At 46.9% G+C, this 27,887-nt stretch overlaps 1 protein-coding gene across 1 annotated transcript in view; it reads right to left on the bottom strand.

Moving 5' to 3' along the window:
* LOC119444305 (zinc transporter 7-like) overlaps positions 1–27,887 on the bottom strand; it is a 205,626-nt gene that overhangs the window by 86,700 nt on the left and 91,039 nt on the right. Inside the window, exon 5 of the mRNA XM_049664531.1 lies at positions 5,764–5,877. Within this exon, the coding sequence (XP_049520488.1) occupies positions 5,764–5,877 (114 nt within the window). The remainder of the gene's footprint in view (positions 1–5,763; positions 5,878–27,887) is intronic.

Genomic DNA, 27,887 nt, shown 5'->3' with positions numbered 1-27,887 from the left:
TTCCAGTGAGCTTTTTTGAGGAAAATGCCGTTTTTTGCATTGAAGCACTAAAGTAACTGGAACACCAATGCACTTCGGCTTGCCTATCTACCGCGTTATCAGTTAGCTAGCCAGTTACGCTTGGGCGTAATTGATTGATACAGTTCGTTGCATCGACCGTCCGTTTGCATCGTTGCAGTTCAGAAGTATCGATTGCTATAGAAAATTAGTCGATGGCTATACAAAGTAAGGCTAGTAGGTTTTATCGGCCGTATAAACTTGTAAACATAGACCACACTAACTAAATTAACAAACATGGTGTCACGCGCGCACAAGCAACATGAACGTATCTGACATGCTGACCGCGGAAACTCGCTGTCAGAAATTTGGAATACGCTTAAGCTGCTCCTTAAGAGTGAACGCGATAGATTTGAAAGATCCCTGACTCCTTATGAGGCTTCCCGGGAACTGCAGTTTTCTTTTTCCTCCAATTTCGCCTCCGCATGCGGATGATGATGATGATGATTTATTGGCATCCCCTTTGAAACGGGGTGGCGACAATAGTCGCCACCCCGTTTGCCGAGGAGCAAGCGCCATCTGGATGGTAATTTTGCAACGAGCATACCTCAGCACGGCGCTGTTTGAGTGGCAGAAATGCCGGAAAAGGGACTTGTGCTTGAGTTTCCGCGTAAGTGAAATATTTTTCTCATATATTCAAATTACAATCCGACGCTTTCACGTCTGTAGGTTGTGGTTACGCCGTACTTAACGATTTTTCTGACGCATTTGCTTGAGAACTTAGACTATTTCACCAGCACCTCTGTGCCACGGCGGAGGGTGGTTGGGGTGGTTCGGGATGATTTTCTTGGCCACAGACGCCGACGCTGCGACTGACACCGACGCCAAATTTTCTGGACCCGCCGCGCTGGCTCAGTCAGCTAAGGTGTTACGCTGCTGAGCACGAGATCGCGGGATCAAATCCCGGCCACGGCGGCCGCATTTCGATGGAGGCCAAATGCAAGAACGCCCATGTGCTTGCGTTGTAGTGCACGTTAAAGAACCCCAGGTGGTCAAAATTAATCGGAGCCCTCCACTACGGCGTGCCTCATAATCATAACTGGTTTTGGCACGTAAAATCCCAGAAAGAAGAAGAAGAACTAATTTTCTGCGACACGGGTTCGCGTTAAAACGCTGGAATGAGTCAGCGCAGCAGCCAGTGGATTGAGCTTCCTGCAGGCGTTCGCATCAACGCGATCTTAGCCGCCAAAAAACAGGGAGGGCGGTCTCTGCCTCCGCCGCAGACGGCTTTCAAAAAGAGGCGCGCGGGCAGCCGCCGCGGCGCAGAAGGCCCCCACAGCCTTCCGCTGCCCCGGCGAGAGCACGCGGTCCCTCCCACTCCATCACTTCCCTACTGCGCGCTTCCTTCCCGCTTCCCGCCCTTGCGTGAGCGAAATGCAATAGACGAGGCAACCTAAAGTTTGCCCGCGCGGCACGAGCGCCGCCCACTCCCCTGGCGGAAGGATGGAAGTGTCGAAGGTCGCCGGCGGGCCAGCGCGCGCCTGTGTTCTCTACGGCGGGAGCGACCGCGTGCGTTGTTTTCGTGACGGCGAGCGCGACCTCATCAACCAGGAAAGGTGGCATGCTGTACTGCTGTGTTGTTGATTGCCACAAGAGCCTCGAAAAGTCGAAAGCCGCCCGTGAAGTTCTGCAGAATTCCGGAGAGGTGGTACGAGGAGGACAGACGACAAGCGTGGATAACAGCAGAGCGCCGAGTCAAGTAAGTCACGTACTTTCGCATTCGCGTGCAATATCACGGCCGCTCGATAAAAACGCAATAGTAATGTGCCTGTATTTAGCTCATGGCCGTTTGTCTAGACGTGTCGGGTAGTTTAATCGTACAGTGAAATCCGCCGTGTTAGCTTAGCGGTAATGCATACGTGTAGCGCCGCTAAGCTCGACGATGCGAGCTCGATTCCCGGCCACGGCGGCCGCATTTCGATGGGGGCGAAATGCAAGAATACAGTTCTTGTCATGTACTTTGATTTTTGTGCACGTTAAAGAACCCCCGGTGGTCAAATTTATTCCTGAGACCCTCCATTACAGCGTGCCTCATAATGATATTGTGCTTTTAGCACGTAAACCTACGAATTTAATTGATTGTACTGTTCGTTCACTCGCGATCGGCAAAGACTGGCTCAAGATAATTATATCCTTTTTCCAAACGCTGCAACATAAATTCCTAGTTGTACAGGCAACAAATAGGGTCGCACGTTATTTGTCTTTTGTGTGGTGGCAATCCGTATTTGATGCAAGCTGCGGTAATCGCATGCGTCGGTAAGCGGCAGATCGCAAAGCAGCTGCCCGAGTCGCGTGCGTTATGTTTGTTGCTTGGCCATGCTTTCTGGGTTCACAATATCCAAGCATATTTTAAAGTAATTGCCACATTGCACATTCTTCCTGCTTCACTCTTCCCGCCAAGAGTCTTCGTTTCGTATAGTAGCCGGCCATCGGTGTAAGCTTACTTTTGCTGCAGCGGGGCCATTCGCCCGACGAGAAACTAGATTTGCTTTGGTAAGGCATCTATCGCTAATTCTTGCGCTCGTGCTGCTGGTCCCAAGGTAATCGCTGGTTACCGTGACCTGGGATCATTTCGCGGAGCAGTTTGTACGAGTGATTTCTCATGACCAGTGAAAAGATACCTTGCTCAATAATGCAATGAGTTGCTATGACTCTAACATCTTCATTGAATAAGGCATGATGCACATTAAATATTTATACAGCATGATATAAGGCATTATGCACATATGGAGTACTTACATCGTTAATTAATTTTATTGGCTTACTGGTGCCTAATGCATGTGTTCTTTCTGCTCTGACAGTGCTGATACCACGCGCTCCCTGGGAGCAAAAATGAGAATAGCCGTGTGTGCGCGCGCCCAGCGACCAACAAAACCAACCGCAATCGTCACCGTCTCTGCACATCTCTGCAAGCATGCATGACTGCTTTGTGACTGCATCTTAGAGAAATAAAAGTGACTAAATGACTGAACTCGGTGTGTACCTCTAACTCGATGTCGTACAAAATCTTGTTGGACACCTCCGACACGCACACGCACTGTCACATCACCGCCCACAATTTTTCAACACCACACACGTGTGGAAGCAGACGCTCCCCTTTCTTGAGGTTGCCGCCACGAAAAAAAAACTGTTGGCGTCGGCAACCGTCCTGAAATCGCACTGCAGTCGCTGTTCAGCAAGCAGGCGATCTGCCGCCGTCGAAAACGGAGCGCCGTGAGCACTAGCAGCGAAGGAAAGCGCGGGCGAAACAACGTAAACAAAGCAGAGACTGCACCGCGGAGCGACCGCGCTGCTTGAAATTTTCACATTGGGGGCGCTGTCAGGAGGCGCAGCAGCGCCTTCAGGCGATCGTTTTCTCGTCTATAGCCGCCTCACCGTCGCATGCTTTCCCTCGCACATACAGTGTACGGTGCGCGGCGATTATTTTATCGTCTGTGTGCTTTATACGGAACCTCACGGAGACGGTGACGACGACGGCGACGGCAGAAATGTGCCTGGAGTGCCCTTATAATTGTTGTCGTAATGATAACGTTTAGCCCACGCAGAACAACGGCGCCTTCTATGTACGAGTATTGCGCCTTCAACGTTCGGCCGCTTCAATGCGCACGTGAACATCAATTAAGCCAGCTGTTTCTTCTAAGTGTTATATTGAAACTGAGATATTCACCCCTTCACACAAAAAATGTACTCGTTTTTCTGAACATAAAAAGATTTTCGGGTCGGAAAGCAAAGATTAATTGTGGTAAAATGATCAGATTCTTTACAGCTACTTCATTATAGGATTCCTGACCCGCAACATAAACGACAGCTAATTAACCACAATGTGTCATCAAAATGCCGAGAAAACCCTTTCTCTCAGCTGTTTGTATTTATTTATCACTAGTTACGTTCCTGTTATTGCATTATTTGTTTTGCTACAGTTTTGCTATACAGCAATGTTCACAACGTTTTTTTAGTCATGGCAACTTTAATTTTCTATTTCAACTTTCATTGACTATGATTTAGTTGCTGACGATTGCTTATTTAAACATTGTTAAACAGGAGGATATCATGCTTGAAAAGCTTGCCACCCTTTACACGCAGTGCCGCACGACTTCAAGTGTACCATAAAGCTGGAAGAACGCCAACATTATACTAATCTATAAGAGAGACGTTACACAACTGAAGAATTATAGACGAATTATCTTGCTTTTAGAATTGTATAAAATATTCATCAAGATAATTTCAAATATAATCAGGGCAACACTTTAATTCAGTCAACCAGGAGAACAGGCTTGCTTATGGAAGGGATATTCTACGATGGGTCATATCCATGTCGTCAATCAGGTAATCGAGAAATCTGCAGAGTAAAATCAACCTCTCTATATGGCTTTCATTAATTATGAAAAGACGTTTGATTCAGTAGTTATACCAGAAGTCATAGATACATTGCGTAATTGAGGAGGCATACGCAAATATCTTCGGAAATAACTACCATTACTCCACAGCTATTTAGTTCTCCACAAGAAACGTAAAAGCTTACCTATCAAGAAAGGGGTCGGGCAACGAGACACAATCTCTCCAATGCTATTCACTGCATACTTAGAAGAAGTATTCAAGCTCTTAGACTGCGAAGGCTTAGTAGTGAGGATCAACGGCGAATAAATCAGCACCTTCGGTTTGCAAATGATATTGTCCTATTCAGCAACAATGCGTACGAATTGCAACAAATGATTGAGGACCTGAACCGAGAATGTGTAAGAGTGAGGTTGAAGGTTATTATGCAGAAGACAAATATAATTTTCAACAGCCTGGCAAGGGAACAAGAATTCAGAATCGCCAGTCAACCTTTAGAGTCTGTAAAGGAGTATGTTTATCGAGGTCAGTTGCTCACAGGGGAACCTGACTATGAGAAGGAAATTTACAAAAGAATAAAATTGGGTTGGAGTGCATACTGGAGGCATTGCCAAATCCTGACTGGGAACTGTCGCTGAAAAGAAAAGTGTACAGTCATTGCTTCCTACCGATGCTAACATACGGGGCGGAAACTTGGAGGTTAACAAAGAAGTTCGAGAACAAGTTAAGGACTGCACAAAGAGCGCTGGAACGAAAAATGTTCGGCCTAACATTAAGAGACAGAAGAGAGTCGTGTGGATCAGAGAGCAAACGGGGATAGCCGATATTCTTATTGACATTAAGAGAAAAAAATGGAGCTGGGCCGGCCATGTAATGCGTAGGATGGATAAACGGTTGACCATTAGAGTTAGAGAATGGATACCAAGAGAAGGGAAGCGCATTCGAGCACGGCAGAAAACTAAGTTGGGTAATAATGTTAGGCAATTTGCAAGCGCCATTTGCATCGAGTCAACTAGTGCAAGTGAGGGGTAATTGGAAATCGCAGGGAGAGGCCTTCGTCCTGCAGTGGACATAAACATAGGTTGGTGATTATGATGATAATAATACAGGACGTCACCCTGATAGTTTTACTAGTGAGCTCCTTCTACACTTATGACATCTGTTCACATATAATCTGCATAACAACACACTTTCATCGACTACAATATACTATTCGTTGGCGCTCTGTGGCCCTCATTGGCTCTTCCACCATAACACCCTATATATGATCTTCACAATATGCTTTAGAAAACTTTAAATCTGCAACATGGAAAAAATACAGCAGCAAGTCTCAAGAGCGTAGTTCTATGACGTCAAAAGCTTTCCGCTCACCCGTAGGAGAATTGTGCATTAGCATCCCACTTGGTGATTACGGAAGCAACCAGGCCACCCAAGAGCGCCGTGCTGTCGAAGAACATGTGGAACGCGTCCGAGATTAGGCCCAGGCTGTGAAAACATGATGAGTTGAAAAAAAGGAAATTTTGGAATACCAAATAACGATTGGGAGACTGTTGGTCAAGAGAAACATGCACCAGGAAAGAGAACAAAAATGTCATTCTAATTATGGTAATAATAATTCTTTTTTTTTATTGCTGCCTTTGATTACTGCCTTTAATGACAGCGCAATTCCGCAACAATTTACGCGGTCATGCCTAGACTACACAGTAGAGTAACTGAAACATGGCTACTGCACTAAGGAAGGCGAAACACAAACACGATATGCACAGGACGGGATCTGGTTTTTAGTGTTTGTGTTTTCTTTTCTTGCGTAACGTTCCCCTCGCGTAGCTTTCAGCAGTAGTGTTGTCCCTTAAACTCCCACAGACACGCGATACAAGCAAAGTGGAAAGGGCTACAGCAATAACATTTACAGAAAACAAACAATAGGAAGTGTTAGCAGGCGCAGAGCCCGTCACCCTACTCCTATGGCTAACTTGCGTGTGGACTTCCCACTTACATGCAGCTTTGACCTAGTCCTGCATAGAAGCTTTTGTGTCTCTATATCTCCATAATGAATTGATATTTATGCCACCAGCATAACGACGCACTTGCTTAACTTGTCGGTTTCGAGATAACCTTCGAGAGCGCTTCGCCACCTTTTACCTAGCTGTTTGCACTAAGTAAAGAAGGTGGAGCATGTGAACTATCATAGGTGGATTTATTTCCAGGTAAACAAAGTATGGTTAGGTCCTTAATATTATTACGATACCATCGAAAGATGTTCAAGAGAAGTGTGTCTGTGCTGTTGGTGCGAGCAAGTGTGGGCCTGGTTGTCTGGCTCAAAAGTACATAGCCTGTAAATAGCCTCTTTCGTCTGTGTCCTTCCACACGTAACATTCTGGTGGAGGTTAGCGATCCCCGTCCTTGACACGGAACTCCGAAGTGGTCGGTACATCGAGCTTGTCACCATGCCCCCCGGTGACGAGCCCTTACAAACATTTTGGTTGAGAATGCATTGAAATACCATTGGTCAATGTTGAATATCGTCTTGAGAATTCATTAGGAGTTTGTTGGGATATCATTGAGGAAAGTGTTGAGGGCTCTTGAATATTGGCCACTGAAATTTTATTGAAACACAATTGGGCAAGTCAATGTTGAATGGTTGTTGAGTTTGTATTGAAAGCACATTGTGCTTAGACATATTGTTGTGTAATTTTTGTTGAATTGCTGTTGGTTTATCACTGATGCAGTCTTGAAATGCTGTTGTGATAGTTCTGTTGACCAGTTGTTGAGTGATTATTGACACAGCATTGGAAAGTACATTGTGCACCTGTTGAGATGGCATTGATATTTCGAAAATTTCCACTGAAATATCATTGATATTTTGTTGGGCTTGTGGCATTTTAGTGCACTTAGTTTCGAAATTTCTTTGCTATTTTCACTTGCATGCCCCGGTGCCTCTTCACATTAACTTTCCCTAAAACGAACGGAAGCAAAGGAGCGACTGACATATTTCACGTACCCTAATATGTATTATAGCGTGCACATGGCACATTATTACAGCATATAAGGCACAACTGTATGGAACCTGAAGACATGTGCCTACAGTGCTATTAAGTGTAAGGGAGCCGAACTATAGCACACATGTTGAAAAAATCTAACAAAAGCGTACACATGTCTAGTTAAACTGACAACAATATTTTAAGGAAGATATACAACACCACCTGCACTGGTGTTACAGCATAAAAAAAGCTTCCTGTGCCTAAACAGCACAGCACAAAGCAGCATCATGAGAACTGAAAAGTAGAACTTAGTGGGTTTAAAACTATGATGATGATGGATGAAATTGATAAATATTACAAAGTTATCACTCTTATTGGCTACCTAAGGGACTCCTTGAACTTGAACTACAAAAATATACAGCAATGTTAAAAACAAACAGAAGATGGAAGCCTATAGCCTTCTTGCAGGAATAAATAATGCAAATAACCTTATGTGTCACAATTTTACGAGCACTTTGGTGTATGTTCAGACTTGATAAACAGCTGAAACGGAGATGCGAACGCTGAATTAAGATAAGAATATGCACGAATGCTCACTCAACTTGAAGTTTATTCCCGAATATATAGTTCTGTTCTCGACGAAACAGTACTTTTCTGTCAATTACAGCAGAAAAAATATTTTGTAAAAACAAAAGTCAAGTGACTCAAAGGCAGACCTTAAGCATACCCTTGTGACTAACTTTGAACACATGAACCATTTATGCTTGCATGCATAAATACAAAAATGAAGACCACTGGATACCTTACAGTAAAATGCTTCACACACCCCGTAAACACTCACAGAAGGATTTACGGCTGCCTGTGAGTAGGCAAAATAACGAGTAAACTGGAAAGAAATGACTTCATGTATATATTGCCACATGCTATATCGTCGCCGCGATATATAGGCCTTTTTCACCCTACACAGCAACTAAGTGGTACCTCGGTCAATAAAAAGCTAATGCAAAGCTAATACTTTCAATGATATAATAAAGTGACACAGACAACTGGAGTGACACACAGCTAACGCAATTCCGAAAAGGGAAATAGATGCTCGCCAACTTGCGCCAACCATGCTCGCCAACTTGCGCGTGCTTGTTTGCAAGTGTCTCAAGAAGAACAGAAACAACGCTACGACCTCCGTCACCGTGATGTGCATTTTGAGTCCGGCTCCCTCGTGTTGCTTTGGTCACCATCGTGTAAAGTTAGTCTTTGTGAAAACCTGCTCGCCTGTTACACAGAATAGTTAATTGTGGGGCTAGTTGGTTTTCTATAACTGAACAAGTAACACAGCACGATATAAAAGACAGACACGAGAAAGGGAGAAAAAAAGACAAGCGCTTGTCGTTGCTTCTCCCTTTCTTGTGTCTGTCTTTTATATCGCGCTGTGTTACTTGTTCACTTATGGAAAAACAACTAGCCCAATAATTAACTATTCTAGAAGACATTTCTCGTACATTGGGCCCTTCTTTTTGTGTGTATCCTCAGCAGTCTTCAGTCACCGACGTTCTTCTGTCCCACATCGTCGAAGCCACATGCAGGGCCAGGTTTTATGCCTTGTGTGTCGGGAAAGGATTATACCCTCAAGATGTTTGTGGTCTGTTTGGTATGGTGAAGCCGTCTTGGGGACACCTCAAGAGGCTTTGCAAACTCTTTAAGTCTGAGCTCTGGCGCCAAGTCCGACTTTTCCAAGATTGGCTGCGTGTTGTGGGCCACCACAATAATCCGGAATGGCTAGCGAGCAGGAAGCTGCGTGAGTTCAGACGAATTGCGGCTGAGCTCACCGAGTCCAGGTGGAGGACCATGCTCAACTTTATTCTGAGGTCTTCAAATACCAATCGGCCAGCTCAGGAGAAGCCTGTGGTCGTTTTAGACGAAGTATCGCTTCCAGAGGGCATTTCGGGTCTACTCGAAAAAGGCCTTAAGTTTGCAGTTCCTCCCCCCGTCCGGTCCCATGACCTGGTAGGACTCAACCGAGACGTATCGTTAAGGTTTCGTCAAGAGGTCCATGACCAATGCCTGAAGGAGGGAATAAGCTGCATCTCAATATGTTCAACCAGGGTAACTGACTTTCGTGCTAAAAAGAGACTAGAAGGTGTGGTGAAATTTTTGAAACACCACACCTTCAGTGTCAGATAAACACCACACCTTCAGCAGTCAGATAAAGAAGGTGGTTTTGTTGTGCTGCCAAAAGGCCGGTTCAATGATAAAGCGTTGGCGGCGGTGAATAAGAATTTTGTCCCTATCAGAAAGAGTGCTGTCACGGTCAAGTCCAAGTGCATTGAGTTCTGCAAAAGCTTGGATTTGACCATCCTTGCTAAAGAAATCAGGAACAGCAAAGAAAACAGTATGACGGTTTTCGTCACCGCCAAAACGCATAAGTCCGAGATTCCTTTCAGAACTATTGTTGGCGAACGCGGGGCGTGGCAGCACTGCGTCAGCCTTTTTCTTTTGAAAAAGCTAAAGAAGCTTGATGTGGACGATCCTTTTCGTGTGAAAAGTTCTTCGGAGGTTGCGCAATTTGTGAAGTGTAATGACAGCATTAAGTACGGTTTCTCTGTTGATGTAGAGGACCTTTGCTTCTCAATCCCTCAGGTTAAGCTTCTGGTGGCCTTAAGGGAATGTATTGAGTGTAATGATGTCGTAGAATTCCAGAACTCCGCGGGCCTGTCAGTGGACAACTTTGTAACTTTACTTGAGTTTTATTTAAGTGTGACTTTTATTATTTTCAACGAGCAGCCGTATCTGCAACGCCGGGGAGTCTGTATCGGCTCAGTGTCGCCACTATGTTATGCGACATTTTTTTGTCTTTTGTTGACCGGTCATTGGAGCATGTTTTTATTGGGGGGCAAGTTTTAAAGGTCTTTAGGTATGTTGATGATTTTTAGTGCTTTTAAACAACAAGGGTGACCTTACGTCCCCTGCTTTTATTTTAGAAGCTTTTAACAACGAAGGCCAAGGGCTCGTTTTTACGCATGAACTACCTGATGCCACACGCATGCAGTTCTTGGATTTAAAGCTGACCTTTGGTGTTGGCCACGTGTGCTGGCCGGGCGTATCAACCGCGTGCATTGAAGCAATTACTGTCTTTTTATTCCGCCCATTCGAAGGTGGTGAAGCGAGCAGTAGGCAGTCTGTGCTTGGAATCAGCCCTCCTATAATCGTGCGAGCACCAAATGCCGTATAGTTTCTCAAACCAAGTAGGCCGCCTTTTGGCAGCTGGTTTCCCTTTGGCAGTCGTCAACGCTTTAGCCGAGTCTTTGTTGCAAAAAGTAAAGCTTGAAGCACGAAGGGCAAGAGCAGAGGTCCAACGACCCAAGTTGAGGCCGGAGGTAATGCCCTATGTGCACAAAGTGTCACACAACCTTAAAAAGGTTGCTAACCGTCACCGTATACCTCTTGTTTTCTCTGCGCCCAACAAGCTTTCGAAGCTGTGCTCTCGAGTTTGCTGTGAGAACAGGCGGGGCTGCCGTACTAGGCACGAGAAGCCCTTTGTGAAGTGCTCCAGAGGGGTGGTCGATGCCATCCACCTGCACCCTTGTGGGCAGTTGTATATCGGCCAAACCGAACACAGCGTGAACGACCGCTTAAGGGACTATGCGCAAAAAATAAACAAAAATAAGGATAAGGGCGCGCATTTGGTGGCCCATGTTACCGCATGTGAGTGTGGCGCTCGATTTTATGAGACTACCATTTTGGGCAGGAGTGGCAATGCCTCTTCTCGTCTTGCACTGGAGGCCTTCTTTATCAAGCAGAACTGAGATCGGTGTGTAAGTGAGTCGTCTATCTCTTTACTTGATGCCGAATGTGACTTCTTGTGCAACCGTCTTTAATGTACACGTGCCTTTCTTTTTTGTCTGGTCTGCGCATAAAAAAAGCGCTTGTCTTTGTTTCTCCGTTTATTGTGTCTGTCTTTTATATCGCGCTGTGTTACTTGTCCTGTTACACAGGCCCACATCGCGTGCTCCGCAAATGACCGATGTCACCTATGGAATCGTTCTAGCCACGCCCACTGCGTCCTCCGCTGTGACCACCATTGATATTGTCCACCGTGCCCGACTCAAACCCTACAACTCTACAAGCTCCTTGGATATCTAACAGCACCGTGACGGCGCTTTTGCCGCCGGGGGGGGGTAGTATTACGATATCATCAAATGATGTTCAAGAGACGAGCGCCCGCGAGAAAGGCGATGACGTGTGTCTGTGCTCTTGGTGCGAGCGAGTGTGGGCCTGGCTGTGTGCATCAAGTGTAAATAGCCTGTAAATAGCCTCTTTCGTCTGTGTCCTTCCACACGTAACAATATATAATTACTCGTGGCCAATCAGCTCATTTGTGGCTTCGATGCTCGTCTTTAGAGAAATAAATATATGTTATAGTTTGCCACGCGCCACACCTTTACATGTGGTTTAGTGTCATTCCCATAAGCAAACACATGATAAAGAAAGAGAAAGCACAGGATAAATTTATTTTCATATAGACTTGCGATGTAGAAATAACAAGGACGAAGTGGATGAAGACACATGTTGCAGGTAAGAGCTGAATGAAATGTTCGGCATTACATGTCTAGTGAACCAATTGCCCCGTAGGCTGTCACACGATCCTTGGATATTTGTACGAGATTTGCCCCAGGAGTGTTAGCCAGCCCCACTTGCGGCCGTGGCGGCGAAGGAGGAAGTAGAAGTGCGTCCAATAGTGTCTGAACATAGACGCAGTCAATCAGCCAATAAACCCTCGTACGCTACTTTAGAGCAGCAATGCTGCCGAAGCCGAGGCACTCGCTATGCTGCGAGAGAGAAGGTTCAGGGTAACCGAACAAATAGTTTAGGCAAACAGGCAATGAAGTCGGGAAGGAATATACAGGACATTACCTCTCATTTAGGACTGAAATGTAGAAATATTATTAAAAAACAGAATTCAAGCACAGGCAAAGTTATGTGCATCACAAGCATTGTGGGAATCAATGCTATGCAAAACATTTCGCAGCAAGCTAGCCATCCAGTATCGTTTGTCTTTCGGTTCTGCAAAGTGTTACCAGATGGACCAAAACATTTCTCTCGGGTTAGTAGCAAGATGCAGCAAGACGTCGACTCCATGGACAATGGTGTGATGGCGACGGCGTGACGACTCATTCTTTGTACTCCAGTGAAGAAACCTTTACAACCTGTATTATTATGACATAGGCGAATCCTGAAGGCGGTACATTTTAAACGGCAAGCGTATTCGCCGCGGTGGCTGAAGATAACGTATGGCACCCAGCTTCTCTCACCATTCCCATCTTCAACGAGTTTTGATATTTGCAAGAATCAACTAAAGGGGCATGGGATTGAAGAAATTAAGCTCTTGCTAGTTTCTCCTTCGGTCCTGAGCTGTCTGTCACGACATTCGTAAACCAATCTATGACTGCCTTATGGTTAAAAACATTCATAAAAAAGTATCGTGCCTGTGACTGCTAAACACTAATTAGGAAGACGAATTTTTCACTTTACAATTCTAAAGACTCTACAGCTACCTTCATTCTATATACATAAAAAGCGGAAAAATACCGATGAAGCAAGGCGTGAGACTAGAAGATACAATTTCTCCAGTGCTATTCACTGCAAGATAGAAGTATTCAAGCTATTAGACGGATAAGGATGAAGAGTGATGATCAACGGAGGCTATCTCAGCAAACTACGTTTTGCACATGACATCGTCCTGTTCAGCAACACTGGGGCGAATTGCAAGAAATGATTTGAGAACCTTAGCCGAGCAAGTGTAAGGGTAGAGTTCAAGATAATTATGCAGTAGAATAAGGGGATGTTACCTACAAAGGCACTTCAAGCGTGGTCAAAGATGAGTGATTTGAATTTGTACAAAATTACTCTGGATGCATATCTCACCGAATATACTTACGGATTTGGCTTTAAGGGAACACTAAAGGGAGACACTGCATCAGTTTAGACGCATCAAGTATTCTTTCTTTTTGTGTTAGTTTTGTGATGAGAGGTTATTTATTAGAAAAGAAAATGAAGGTCAAAGTTGCATTTTCTGCCAAATTTTGCGGCAAAACATCACAGCTGGTACGTTGGGGGACATCATGATTTCCAGATTATATTCATGTATTTGGGCTGTTGCGGCTCAGTACACTTGCTCAAAAATTCGTAAGTTCAGTTCTTGACTCTTTTAGAATGCAATATAGTCAATTTTTGCCAAAAACAAATTAACTAGGCTTTAGCAGACAGCCAGCAGGTGCGGAACTTTATTGCGGTTTCACCACCTGTATTTGTTCTTGTGTATTTTCTAGCTTAACAAGCCTCCTCTTCTGGTAAATGCAGTCTTTTTCAGGTTGTCACAGACCCCGTGAACGAGGCGCAGACAATGGACCAAATTCCAAAGCTACTTATCAGTTTCCGAAAATATTCCCACGAAAGCAAGGACAATTAATAATGGGCCCTCTGGTACGCCAGCGAACACCGGTTGCTGTCGAAAAACCGAGTCAGAGCCAGAGTTGTGAAAACACAACATAATGTATTGTTCACACAAGGCAGTTACACACTCACATGCACACATAGGCTAGACACAACACAATACAAATCAGATGGGTATTCACAAAACACAGGAAAATAATTAACTACAAGCACTAAGAGTCCAACACGTAAAGCATAAAGTAAATAGGAACAATAAGTGTATAATCGTATTTACCGTGCTGGTCTTCAGTCGGACGATCTCGGCGTAGCTCGGGGCAAATCTCGAAGAAACTTCTTCCGGAAATGCAGGCGCTCGATGAACTCGTCGACAAGCTTGCCGGGGAATACCCTTCTACCACAGATGGTCAGTCTTCACGTTACATCTCTTTACCGAAGTGGTCTAATCTGAACTGAACTTCTGGTTCTCGCAAGGCGGTTATATAGCTTTCACGAGCGTTCTCGAACCTTCCTATCGCAGTCGTGCTCCCGTACCACGGTCGAAGCCTGGGAATCTTCTAGTCTTTTCTCGCACCTTCGACCGCCGCCGTCGAGGCGTCGTCGCGGAGGTTGATGACTCATCCCGTTGGCGCACGCTCACGCTGTAGCAATCTCTTTCTCGACTCGCCGTGTGAGAAAGTGTCTCGGCGCGCTCGTGTGCTCTCTCCCTCTCTCTGGTTACCGTCGCTTCGTCTATTTTTAGACGTCTAGACTAGAGCACTGCACGGGCCCGGGCCGGCCCGAAAGCCCGGGCCTGGCCCGGCTCGCGGGCCGGGCCGGGCCGTCCGAAGCGTTTGTCGGCGGGCTCGGGTCGGGCCCGGGCTTAAAGCCGCGTTAAAGCCCGGGCCGTGCTCAGGCTTGAAGCCACGGGCCCGGGCCAGACTCGGGCCCCCTCATTGAAGGGACTAATTAGGCCTTCGAACACACGCGACCGTTATGCATTGCATGTTTCAATGCATTCTGTGCCAAGCTGAAGTGACACGTGCAAGATGACTGTCATCATCATCATAAGCCTATATTTATGTCCACTGCAGGACGAAGGCCTCTCCCTGCGATCTTCAATTAACCCTGTCTTGCGCTAGCTGATTCCAATTTGCGCCTGCGAATTTCCTAACTTCATCACCCTACCTAGTTTTCTGCCGTCCTGGACTGCACTTCCCTTCTCTTGGTATCCATTCTGTAGCTCTAATGGTCCATCGGTTATCCATCCTACGCATTACATGGCCTGCCCAGCTCCATTTTTTCCGCTTAATGTCAACTAGAATATCGGTTATCCGCGTTTGTTCTCAGATCCACACCGCTCTCTTGACTGTATATCTTATCAGATGACCATATCTTATCAAAGAAAATAGTAAAACAGATGGAGTTCTCATTTTTAACAGCGGAGGTGTTTCAGCCGGGTCTAATGTGTCCGCTGAATCCAAAAATGTCGACCGATCCTGGCAGCAGTGCAGAAAGGGTCCAAGCGCAATAGCACATACATAATTACGCAAATTACCTTTTTAATTAATTACTTTACGGAACATCTTTCAACCTATGAATTCTAGCCGCCGAGTTTGCAAGGCGTATCCACTTGGAACGAAATCTCAGGACTGAACCAGTTTCGAGATACTAATTTTCAAAGTGTCCGACGAAATGCATGGGCGTTCCAGTTAACTTTTTGAGAAAAACGCTGTTTTATGCATTGAAGCACAAAAGTAACTGGCTTTAGCGCTAAAATAATCCCATAGTATCGACACTGGTAATAGTGCAATCGCAAAAGCGGTAACATGGAAATGGTTTGAGGAGTGGTTCATTGTACAATTTATTTTTCCTTCCGCGGAAACAATGTTCGTTTTTGCGGAAAAGAAAAAAAATTGCGTAGCTTGCACTGGCAGCGCAATGCTAAAGAGACAGCGGAGATGATGGGCACCTAGCTAGTCCTGGATTTTTGGCTGGGCTAAGCACTACCAAGTCATCCCCAGCATTTTCGGGAATTTATTGATTATTGATCGATTATCGACTAGCTATTGATTGGCTGTCAATTGCCTATTGATAGGCAATTAGTCCCCACCATTCTTAGCTAAATTATCCAGGCTCAGCTTTGCTAGTTCACAGGTGTATGTGCCATTGCGCTTGGACCCTTTCTGCACTGCTGCCAGGATCGGCCCACATTTTTCGATTCAGCGGACACATTAGGCCCAGCTGAAACAGCTCCGCTGTTAATAATGACAACTTCATCTGTTTTAGTATTTTATTTGATAAGATATATTCATCTGATAAGATATACAGTCAAGCGAGTGGTGTGGATCTGAGAACAAAAGGGGATAACCGATATTCTAGTTGACATTAAGCGGAAAAAATGGAGCTGGGCATGCCATGTAATGCGTAGGATGGATAACCAATGGACCATTAGAGCTACAGAATAGATACCAAGAGAAGGGAAGCACAGTCCAAGACGGCAGAAAACTAGGTGGGGTGGGGTGAATTCGCAGGCGCAAATTGGAATCAGCTAGCGCAAGACAGGGTTAATTGGAGATCGCAGATAGAGGCCTTCGTCCTGCAGTGGACATAAATATAGGCTGATGATGATGATGACAGTCATCTTGCACGTGCCACTTCAGCTTGGCACAGAATGCATTGAATCATGCAATGCATAACGGTCGCGTATGCTCGAAGGCCTACTTAGGCCCTTCAATGAGCGGGCCCGAGTGTGGCCCTGGCCTGTGGCTTCAAGCCCGCGCCCGGCCCGGGCCCGCGGCCTCAAGCCCCAGCCCGGCCGGGACCGCGGCTTTAAGCCCAGGCCCGGCCCGAGCCCACCGACAAACGCTTCGGACGGGCTGACAAACGCTTCGGACGGTCCGAAGCGACAAACGCTTCGGACCGGGCCCGGCCCGGCCTATAAGACAAATAAAGACAGTGCAATGACACATGTGCAGCAAATGGAAATGTACACATTACCGCATGGTAAAATGACAGACCAGAGGAAAGGCAGTGCATGTACACGTTTTTAAGTACAGGCTATGTGACCAGTAACGGTGGTAGATATCCAACAATCGTATAAAGCAGCGGAAAGAACTGAAATCCATATTTTATACATATATCTGGATAAGGATCCGCAGAGATATCTTCTGGACGTTTTTACAGAACGTTTTCTATCCGTCTTGGCAAGATGATGGCTTAAAACAGCTTACCAAGACGCCTGCAAGATGTATATATAAAGACGCCTTCAAGCCATGCTTCGCAAGACGTCTTCAAGACGTATTTATAAAGACGTCTTCAAGAAGTACATATAACGACGTCACCAAGACCTACATATTCAGATGTCTTCAGGACGTATATATAAAGATGCCCTCAAGACATACTTCGCAAGACGTCTTCAAGACGTATATTTAAAGACGTCTTCAAGACGTACATATAAAAACGTCTTCAAGACGAACGTATAAAGGCGTCTTCAAGCCGTACATATAAAGACATCTTCAAGACGTATATATAAAGAGTTCTTCAAGACATATATAACGACTTCCTCAAGAGTATATATAAAGATGTCTTGAAGACCTACATGTAAAGACGTTTTCAAGACGTATATATGAGGCCGTCTTGTAGCCGTCTTGAACAGTTGTAGACGTTCTAGTTCATTTTAGCTGGTCCAAGATGGCTACAAAACGTCTTGTGTTCAGTGGGATACATACATGCATGCGGCGAGCCTGTGGCGGCACATACATACACTGTAGGCCACGCCGCATGACCCTACTTGTCTACTATACCATTCAGCAGCCAGCATCACCTGGTGGCCCAAGTGAGTGTAAAACTTGGGTGACTTGATATGTGAAAGAGGTGAAAGAGGATATGTGAAAGAGTGATGAAATGTACGATTCAGTCTCACAACTTCTGAGTACACGACGGTGAAACGCATTATAAGGAATTGATGAACTTGCGATAGTATAGTTTTTTACTACATGATTGAACAGCTGACAGTGGAATTGTCATGCAGCTCAATTTGCAGATTTCGGTAGGAGCTAAAAACTCTCAAATAACGCACTGACGTGGAGGTTGAACTAGCATCATGCGAAAAACGCTGATTGTGACAGCCTGCAGAAAACCGCACAGGTAAAAACTCGAGCGATCATCTGCCACAAAAATATATCATCTGACTCACCTATTCATCTATCTGAAACTAACGCTCACACTAAATTTGCGCAGCTGTTCAGCATAGGCACACGTATTTCTGTTACCCGCCACGGTAGCTAAGTGGCTATAGCATCGCGCTGCTGAGCTCGAGATCTTAGGTACGATAGGATCGAAATGCAACAACGATCGTGTACTTAGATTGATGTGTATCTTAAAGATGCCAGGTGGTCAGAATTAATCAGGAGTCTCCCCCTACTGTCTGCTTCATAATTTAGGCATGTACAACCCTTGGATTTATTTTTCACTTTTTCTGTTTTCTCAATTAACGTGGTTAAATGCCTTAGGTCTTGCATGTATGCTGCGTTCAATCGAGCACATTTTTTTACATTTGCTTCATGTTTTTTTCTTCGTGAGATACGTATAGAAGCCACGAGTGGATGTACAGTGCAACGACACATGTGCAGCTAATGGAAATGTACACATGATGGTAAAATGACAGACCAAAGGAAAGGCAGTGCATGTACACATTTTTAAGTATAAAACAATCGTATAAAGCAGTAGAAAGAACTGAAATCCATATGTTAACATATATCTGGATAAGGATCCGCACATATATCATCCAGACGTTTTTACAGAACGTTTTCTATCCGTCTTGGCAAGCTTAAAACAGCTTAACAAGACGTCTTCAAGAAGTATATATAAAGACGCCTTTAAGCCATGCTTCACAAGCCGTCTTCAGGACGTATATATAAAGACGTTTTCAAGACGTACATATAATGACGTCGTCAAGACTTACATATTAAGACGTCTCCAAGACGTATATATAAAGACGCCTTCAAGCCATGCTTCACAAGAGGTCTTCAAGATGTACATACAAATACGTCTTCAAGACGTATATATACGACGTCTACAGGACCTCCATGTAAAGATGTCTTCAAGACCTACATATAAGGACGTCTTAATGACGTATATATAAAGACGTCTCCAAGACTTACATATAAGGACTTCCTCAAGACGTTTGAATAAAGACGCGTTCAAGCCGTAGTATAAAGACGCCTTCAAGACATATATAAAGACTTCCTCAAGACGTATATATAAAGACATCTTCAAGACGTATATGTCAAGACGTCTTCAAGATTCACATGTCAAGACGTTTTCAAGACATACATATAAAGCCGTCTTGTAGCCGTCTTGAAAAGTTGTAGACTTTCTAGTTCATTGTGGCTGGTGCAAGATGGCTACAAAACGTCTTGTGTTCAGTGGGATACATACATACATGTATGTGGCGAGCCTTTGGCGGCACATACATACACAGTAGGCCACGCCACATGACCCTACACATGTAGGTATGGTCTACTATACCATTCAGCAGCCCGCATCACCGGCTGGCCCAAGTGAGTATAAAACTCGGGTCACTTGATATGTGAAAGAGCGATGAAATGAACGATTCAGTCTCACAACTTCTGAGTACACTGAGTACACGATGGTGAAACGCATTATAAGGAATTGATGAACTTGCGATACTATAGTTTTTTACTACATGATTGTGAACAGTGGAATTGTGATACAGCTCAATTTGCAGATTTCAGTAGAAGCGAAAAACTGTCAAATAGCACACTGGCGTGGAGGTTGAACTAGCATCGTGCGAAAAAAGCTGATTGTGACAGCCTGCTGAAAACCGCACAGGTAAAAACTCGAGTGATCATCTGTCACAAAAATATATCACCTGACTCACCTATTCATCTACCTGAAACTAACGCTCAGACTAAATTTGCGCAGCTGTTCAGCGTAGGCACACGTATTTCTGTTACCCGCTACGGTAGCAAGTGGCTATAGCATCGCGCTGCTGAGCTGAACCAACGCCGACTACACTCCATCCGACCCACCGCCAACTCGTACTCCGAATGATTGTGCTCGTTTCGACCATCGCCGCTCGCCATCCCCGCGACGCCGGTCGCGTTCACCGATGCGTCGGCGGCCCGTATCTAGCAACGAGGGTAACTATACGACGCAGTTCCTGAGGCAAGAACTGCGCCAGCATCGAAATGCCCAAGTCCTCGTTCCTTGCCTGCCAATGTTATTGACGTGTTTGTCGAAGGTGTCACTACAGTCGCTCTACTCGATACCGGCGCAGCTGTTTCTGTTGTGGATGCTAAATTTTGCCGACCACTTCGTAAGGCGACGACTTCTCTTTCTGGATTGTCACTTCGGACTGCCAGTGCTCACCCCATCGAACCAACCGCAGCGTGTACGGCTCCTGTGAAGATTCAAGACGTTATGTACACTGTAGAGGTTGTAGTACTATCCTCGTGCTCCCACGCAATAATTCTAGGATGGGATTTTCGGTCTCGCCACAACGCTGTCATCGATTGCGCCCGCGCTGAGGTTGAATTCTTCCAACTCAGTGACCTCGCCTTCATAGATCCTCATTCTCCCGCTAAACTTGTAGTCAAGGAAGACACCAGTATCACGCCAGGCTCATCAGCACTCCTACCGCTCTCATGTGGTGCTATCTGCTCCAGGACAGTCTTCTTCACGCCGTCCGATCTCTTCGTTGCCAGAAAAGCCCTTCCTCTGCCTTTTGCAACTCTTGACCTCGCCGCCGGTTTCAGCACAATGCCCGTTCATAACCCACTTTGATCCCCACTCACATTGCTTCGTCACGAATGCCTTGGCCACGTCGAGACCGTCGATTCAATGGAGATTGTCTCCGTTCCCGACGAGGCGTCCTCTACGACTGTTCTTGACCTGAGCGCCCTTTCTGCTACTGACGCAACATCTACGGATGTCTTCACCCCATTCATCGACGAGGCTCTTACACGTTCGCAGCGATCCCACCCTCTTGCCCTTCTGCAGCATTTCCGAAGTTCTTTCGACTTCGCCCAAGAATTATTAGGCCGCACATCAACAGTCGAGCACCACATCGACACCGGCTCCCACTCACCGCTGCGCCAACGTCCGTATCGTGTATCCGCTACGGAAATAAGCGTCATTGTAGACCAGGTCGACGACATGCTCCGTCGAGGTGTGATGGAGCCTTCACAGAGCCCGTGGGCTTCTCCCGTGGTACTTTTCACAAAGAAAGACGGTTCGATACGCTTCTGTGTAGATTTTCGACGCTTAAACAAGATCACGCTGAAAGATGTTTACCCACTGCCATGCATTGATGATGCTCTCGACTGCTTACAAGGCGCCGAGTTCTTGTCCTCCTTGGACTTGTGGTCAGGCTACTGGCAGGTCCCGATGGCGGAGGCCGATCGCCCAAAAACTGCCTTCGTTACGCCAGACGGCCTATATGAGTTCACCGTCATGCCTTTCGGACTTTGCAACTCTCCTGCTACATTCGAAAGGATGATGGATAATGTTTTGCGCGGCCTTAAATGGAAGTTCTGCCTATGTTACCTTGACGACATCGTAGTGTTCGCCCCTGATTTCGCAACACAACTGCGCCACCTTCAGCACGTACTCAGTTCCTTGACCAAAGCCGGTCTGCAGCTTAATCTGAAGAAATATCACTTTGCTGCCCGCAAGTTCACGATCCTCGGCCACGGTGTGTCTAAGGATGGCATTCTTCCAGATCCCGAGAAATTACGGCCCGTCTCTGCGTTTCCTAAGCCCACTACAATGAAAGAACTTCGCAGTTTCATCGGCTTATGCTCTTATTTCCGGCGCTTCGTTCAAAACTTCGCATCTATCCTATCACCCCTCACGCAACTGCTTCGTGGTGCCAAAGACCTCTCAGCGTGGTCCCCTGCCTGCGACCATGCGTTGTCAACCTTGCGCCGTCTTCTCACGACGCCACCTATTCTTCGCCATTTTGACCCTCAAGCCCCTACAGAAGTTCATACCGACGCAAGTGGTGTAGGCCTTGGTGCTGTGCTTGCACAGCGTCATCCTGGCCACGCAGAATACGTCGTGGCTTATGCGAGCCGCACGCTCACCAAGACGGAGGGCAATTACAGAGTCACGGAAAAGGAGTGCTTGGCCATCGTCTGGGCACTTGGCAAGTTTCGCCCTTAATTATATGGCCGCTCTTTTGACGTAGTGACCGACCACCATGTGCTGTGTTTGCTTTCGAATTTAAGAGACCCATCTGGCCTCCACGCTCACTGGGCTCTGCGAATCTAGGAGTATGACATACGCGTAGTGTATCGTTCCGGGCGGAAGCATTCCGACGCTGACGCTCTTTCCCGCTCACCGGTTTCGCCAGAGGTCACCCGTGAGTCCCCCTGTGAGCGCACGTTGTCATCTCTTGACTTGGACACTATTGCTGCCGAACAACACAATGACCCCTGGACTGCATCACTTTTAGACCTTCTTTTTGATACGTCAACACCTCCGGCTTCTATAGCACTTCGGCGACAGGTTCCGCATTTTGCGATCCGTGATCAGCTCCTGTACCGGTGCAACTATGCCCCTGAGGGACGTACGTGGCTGCTAGTCATCCCGAGAGCCTTGAGATCAGAGATCTGGTCCTCTTTCCACTCGGACCCCCAGTGTGGCCACGCCGGCGTTTTCAAGACGTGCGAACGACTTCGGCACCGCTACTACTGGCAGGGTATGTACACCTTCGTTCGAAACTTCGTCCGTTCTTGCCGTGAATGTCAGCAACGCAAATCTCCGCCGCACCTCTCAGCCGGTGAACTCCAACCCCTGCCATGTCCTTCTCAACCTTTTGATCGCGTTGGTGTCGATCTATATGGGCCTCTTCCCTTGACTACGTCCGGCAACCGGTGGATTATAGTTCCCGTTGACCACTTGACACGCTATGCAGAAACTGCTGCCCTCCCAGCTGCTACTGCGCAGGAAATCGCCAATTTTATACTGCGCCGTTTCGTGCTTCGTCATGGAGGTCCTCGTGAACTCCTAAGCGATCGAGGCCGCGCCTTCCTGTCTGAAGTTGTCGAGAAATTGCTTGCTGAATGTGCTATTGTTCATCGCACATGCACAGCCTATCATCCCCAAACCAATGGTACCACGGAACGCTTTAATCGCACCCTTGGTGACATGCTCGCTATGTACATCGCATCCGACCATTCCAATTGGGACCTAGTTCTTCCATTCGTCATCTACGCCTACAATACTGCTACGCAAGCCACTACTGGTTTCTCCCCCTTCTATCTTCTTCATGGCCGTCATCCTTCCCATACAATTGATACCATTCTGCCCTACCACCCAGACGCATCAGAATACCGGCCAATCTTGGATGCCGCAAGACAAGCTGAAGAATGTCGTCAGTTGGCCCACCGCTTCACTTCGGACGATCAGAGTTGCCAAAAGTGAAAACACGATGCCCGCAACTCGACCCCAACTTTTCAACCGGGAGACCTCGTTTGGCTGTCCGTACCGAACCGCACACCAGGACTTGCTTCAAAACTTCTTCCTAAATAGGATGGACCACACCGCATTTTGCAGCAAACTTCTCCCGTCAACTACCTGATCGAGCCACTGACACCACCTTCTGACATGCGTCGTCGCAACCGCGAAGTCTTCCACGTCCAGCGGCTCAAGCCGTATCATGATTCTGTGGCCTCATCTTCAGACTAAGTCGCCAGGATGGCTCCTTTTTCCGATGGGGCAATTGTAATGAAGAAGAACGCCTGGACTTAAGCAGCAGCATTGCCAACAGCATCGCGTGCCGCAGAAGCTCAAGCTTAGAGATTGTGCTCGGTGGAACGCTCGACCCGTCCTCGGCCTTTCGTTCAATAAACCTCCTTTATAATATATATATATATATATATATATATATATATACAGGGTGTTTCCGTGAACACTTTCAAAAATTCGTAAAGTGTACCTGTGGCAGATACCCCAATTCTAGTTAATGAGCCGGTCTACTCGAAGCGGCGGACATTACTTGCGCAAAAAATTGAAATGCATAAACTAATTAATAGAAATTCACTAATTAAGTTTTGAACTAATTACCTGATGGCCCATATTGTAATCTACAAATCGTACCTGTGGAGTTCGCAAGACGGATCCACTTGGAACGAATTATCGGGATGACGCCAGTTTCGGGATATTAATTCCCGAACTTTGCGAAGACATGCATTGGTGTTCCAGTTAACTTTGTGCTTCAATGCATAAGCGACGTTTTGTTGGCCAAATAAGTCATTTTATGTGGAGTCAGAGGATCTTGTTATGTTTTATGCATGGCATGATGCATTGATAATATTGTAAGGCCTTGGTTGAAGCGAAAGGAAGAGGAGGAGGGCGACGAATCTTTTGGTGTGCGGAGCGCAGAACGAAACCGGTGCTGGACTGTTTTCCTAGACTCTCACCCATCACCTGTAAATAAACACGCCCTATCCGTAACAGTTTTGTGGTGGAAGGTGCTGGGTACACAACCACGCAACACAGTCTTGCAACCACCTGATCTGCGCCGAAGCCGCCTCCTTGCTGGACTGCCGCCGTTGCCTCTGGTGGTCGAGATGTCTCACGGTGAAGACGGAACCCGGACTGTACCAGTTCCTACAGCTGCAGCCCCTGCCCCGGTTACAGCGGCCCCTTCGGTACCTGCTTCAGCCGCGGCTGGTCCCTGGCAGCGTCAGCACCTGATAGAGCCTGGCACATTTGGAGGCAAGTCTGGCGAGGACGTGGATGAGTGGCTCACTCACTACAAACGGGTGAGCAACTATTACCATCGGGATGCGGCAACTCAGCTGTCCAACGTCGTGTTTTACTTAACGGACACGGCACTTGTGTGGTTTGACAACCATGAGGACACCCTCACGACTTGGGATCGGTTCGTGTCGTAAATAACGGAGTGTTTTGGGGACTCAGTCGCGAAGAGGAAGCAGGCTGAACAAATGCGGCTGCAAAGAGCCCAAGTGCCAGGCGAGACGTGCACGACGTATATTGAGGCTATATTGAAGCTCTGCAAGAATGTCAACCCTCGCATGTCAGAGGAGGACAAGGTCGGCCACCTCTTAAAAGAAATTGCCGAGGATGTAGATCACTTCCTCATCGGTAAAGAGAACCTTGGTACAGTACCTGACGTCATAAGGCATTGTCGTACATTCGAGACCCTGAAGATGCGACGTATCACGCCTAAATTCGGTCGGTTACCGAATGGGACTACCGTTGCGAGTGTTGACAACTACACGTCCCTTGATCACGCGTCTACAATACGTGAGATAGTACGGGAAGAGCTCACCCGACACGTGCACTCGACACCTTATGATGCTGCGCCAATATCAGCCCCCGCTCATCATGTTTCTATTGCTGCAACGGGCGTAGAGGACTACAACTACAGTTCTCGCTCGCCACCGAGGCCGCAGCCCAAGCACGGTACGAACGCCGCTTCAGCTATCCTCGTCAGCCGGTCGGTACACACCACGATGTAAGCGAGATTCGACAGAGGTTATCCAGAACTGGTTTGCCCGGTTTGGGTATGAGGATGGTGTTGGCCATCTTCCATTCCGCCGGATAGTCTCGCTTTCTCCACAACTCGGTGAAATGATCCTTCAAGAAAGTGATCGAGTCGTCGTCTAGATTCATTAAGAGTTTATTACTAATACCGTCCGGTCCGGCTGCCGATCTACTAAAGAGACCATGGAGGGCGGCCCGTACTTCACCATTGGTGAAATCACGGTCCATTTCCTCGCACAGTCCTCCCGAGTACTATAAACGTTCGTCGCTATCACCCGGTTGTTTGAGCGAGAGATATTTGTCCGCCAGCTGTCTCATGACTACCTCTTGAGTACTGTACTGGCTGGCCTGATGGCAGTCACCAATTTGTTTAATGAACAAGGCCCGAAACACGGCAAAACAGGAACATTCCTACCCACCTAGGGCAAAGTGCCTGGGATGAGCCAAAGAATGCTTCAGATTAAATAGCTCACGCCAGTTCCGTTTCTTCTTTATATGCGACGAATATTCATCAAACACATTCATTAGAGTCGGTGACAACGAACAATTAAGAGGTTATATCTACACTGACCAACTAAAGGAAAATTTGTATAGACGCGCCAGCTAATTAGTTTCACTCAAACACCTGATGACAAGCGGTTGCGCGTGTTTGAAACAAGTGTTTTCTCCGCAGAGATTGGCCGTTGTATCACTGATTTCAGGAAGAAATCTGAAAGTCTTGTCACATATTGTTACGGAGAGTTGGGCAGAAATGACTTTATTTACAGGAGATGGATGATGGTGAGCGCGCAACCAGGCCTAGAAGCACTTCGTCCTCCTCTTCTTTCCAACTGCTTCTTGTATGCTCGTTACATTCCCCCACAAGCAGACGAAGCCCGTAGGGCGAGTTAGGAGGCATCAGTAGGGTAAAAACGTTTCAGGCGAGCAACATGAGTCACTTGCGTTCTACTTGATCGCCGGCCATTGCCCAGGAGGCGAGCTACCACATAACAAAGTTCACTCAAACGTTCCAGGACAACGTGTGGGCCGGAATAGTGGGACAGGAACTTTTGACACAAGGCCCGCTTGCGTTGTGGTGTCCAAAGAAGCACCAAGTCGCCTTTGGCGAACGAAACAGGCCCGTGACGCTCGTCGTAACGGTCCTTTGAACGGTGTTGCGAGGCCAAAGTACGAAGGCGGGCTATTCGGCGGGCTTCTTCAGCGAGGCACACAGTCTTTGACACAGAATCGTCGTCGTGCAGAATAAAGTTTAAGAAAGTATCGAGAAGGCTGCGCGGTAGCCTTGCATAGAGGAGATAAAATGGGCTGTAGTTCGTGGTTTCATGTTTCGCCGTGTTGTATGCGTAGGTTATGAAGGGCAGCACGTCGTCCCAGTTCTTATGGTTGGAGGAAACATACATGGCAAGCATGTTGGTCAGTGTTCGGTTCGTCCTTTCAACGAGGCCATTGGTCTGTGGATGATACGGTGTGTAGTGACGGAACTCAGAAGTGCACAGACGAAGTAGCTCCTCAACGGCGTCCGCAGTGAACTGGCGACCACGGTCACTGATGATAACACGCGGCGGACCATGACGAAGAACTACGCAACGCAGCAGGAAAAGCGCCACACATGCAGCGGTGGAAGAGGGTATGGCTGCAGTTTCTGCGTACCATGTGAGATGGTCCACGCAAACGATTATCCAACGGTTCTTATTGTTAGATAACGGGAATGGACCCATAAGGTCAATGCCTACTTGCTCGAAAGGTGTACTGGGCGGTGTCAATGGCTGCAGGGGACCTGGTACAGCGGTGGTTGGTCGCTTGTGACGTTGACACGTTTCACAACTAGCGACATAGTGTTTGGTTGTCTGGGACATGTTGGGCCAGTAAAATCGCTCTTACGTGCGGTGTAGCGTTCGCACGAAACCAAAATGACCAGATATCGCATCGTCATGCATGGCGCGTAAGACGTCGGCGCGGAGACTCTCGGGAACAACTAGAAGAAAACGTGCTCCATTCCCGGAGTAAAAGTTCTTATACAGCAACTCATCACGAATGGTGAAGCGACCGCTGCCTTGAGCAGTACGAGCGGCGGCAAACAGCGGATCCAGGTTGAGATCATTGCGTTGCTCTCTCTGAAAGTCTGCCGCGTCGGGGAACGTACGATTAATGGCAGCGAGACAGTCATCAAAATTCTCAGCTTCGCAGTCGGAAGTCGCAAGAGGAATGCGAGAAAGGCAGTCTGCGTCGGCATGACGACGTCCGCTCTTGTATGACACCACGAAGTCATATTCCTGTAGGCGCAGCGCCCAGCGCGCGAGTCGACCTGATGGATCACGCAAGCCAACCAGCCAGCATAAAGAGTGATGATCGGTGACTATCTTAAATGGTCTCCTGTAAAGATAACATCGAAATTTCTGCACGGCGAAAACAGCTGCCAGGCATTCCTGCTCCGTAACCGCATAATTGCGCTCGGACTTGCTCAGACAATGGCTGGCATATGCAACGACATGTTCGGCGTTGTTGTGACGTTGTACAAGTACCGCTCCTATTCCGATTCCACTAGCATCG

The sequence above is a fragment of the Dermacentor silvarum genome, chromosome 3 (assembly GCF_013339745.2).
Source record: "Dermacentor silvarum isolate Dsil-2018 chromosome 3, BIME_Dsil_1.4, whole genome shotgun sequence".
Lineage (NCBI taxonomy): Eukaryota > Metazoa > Arthropoda > Arachnida > Ixodida > Ixodidae > Dermacentor > Dermacentor silvarum.
Note: the sequence above shows the minus strand (reverse complement) of the source record. Positions and strands in the feature narration are given on the sequence as shown.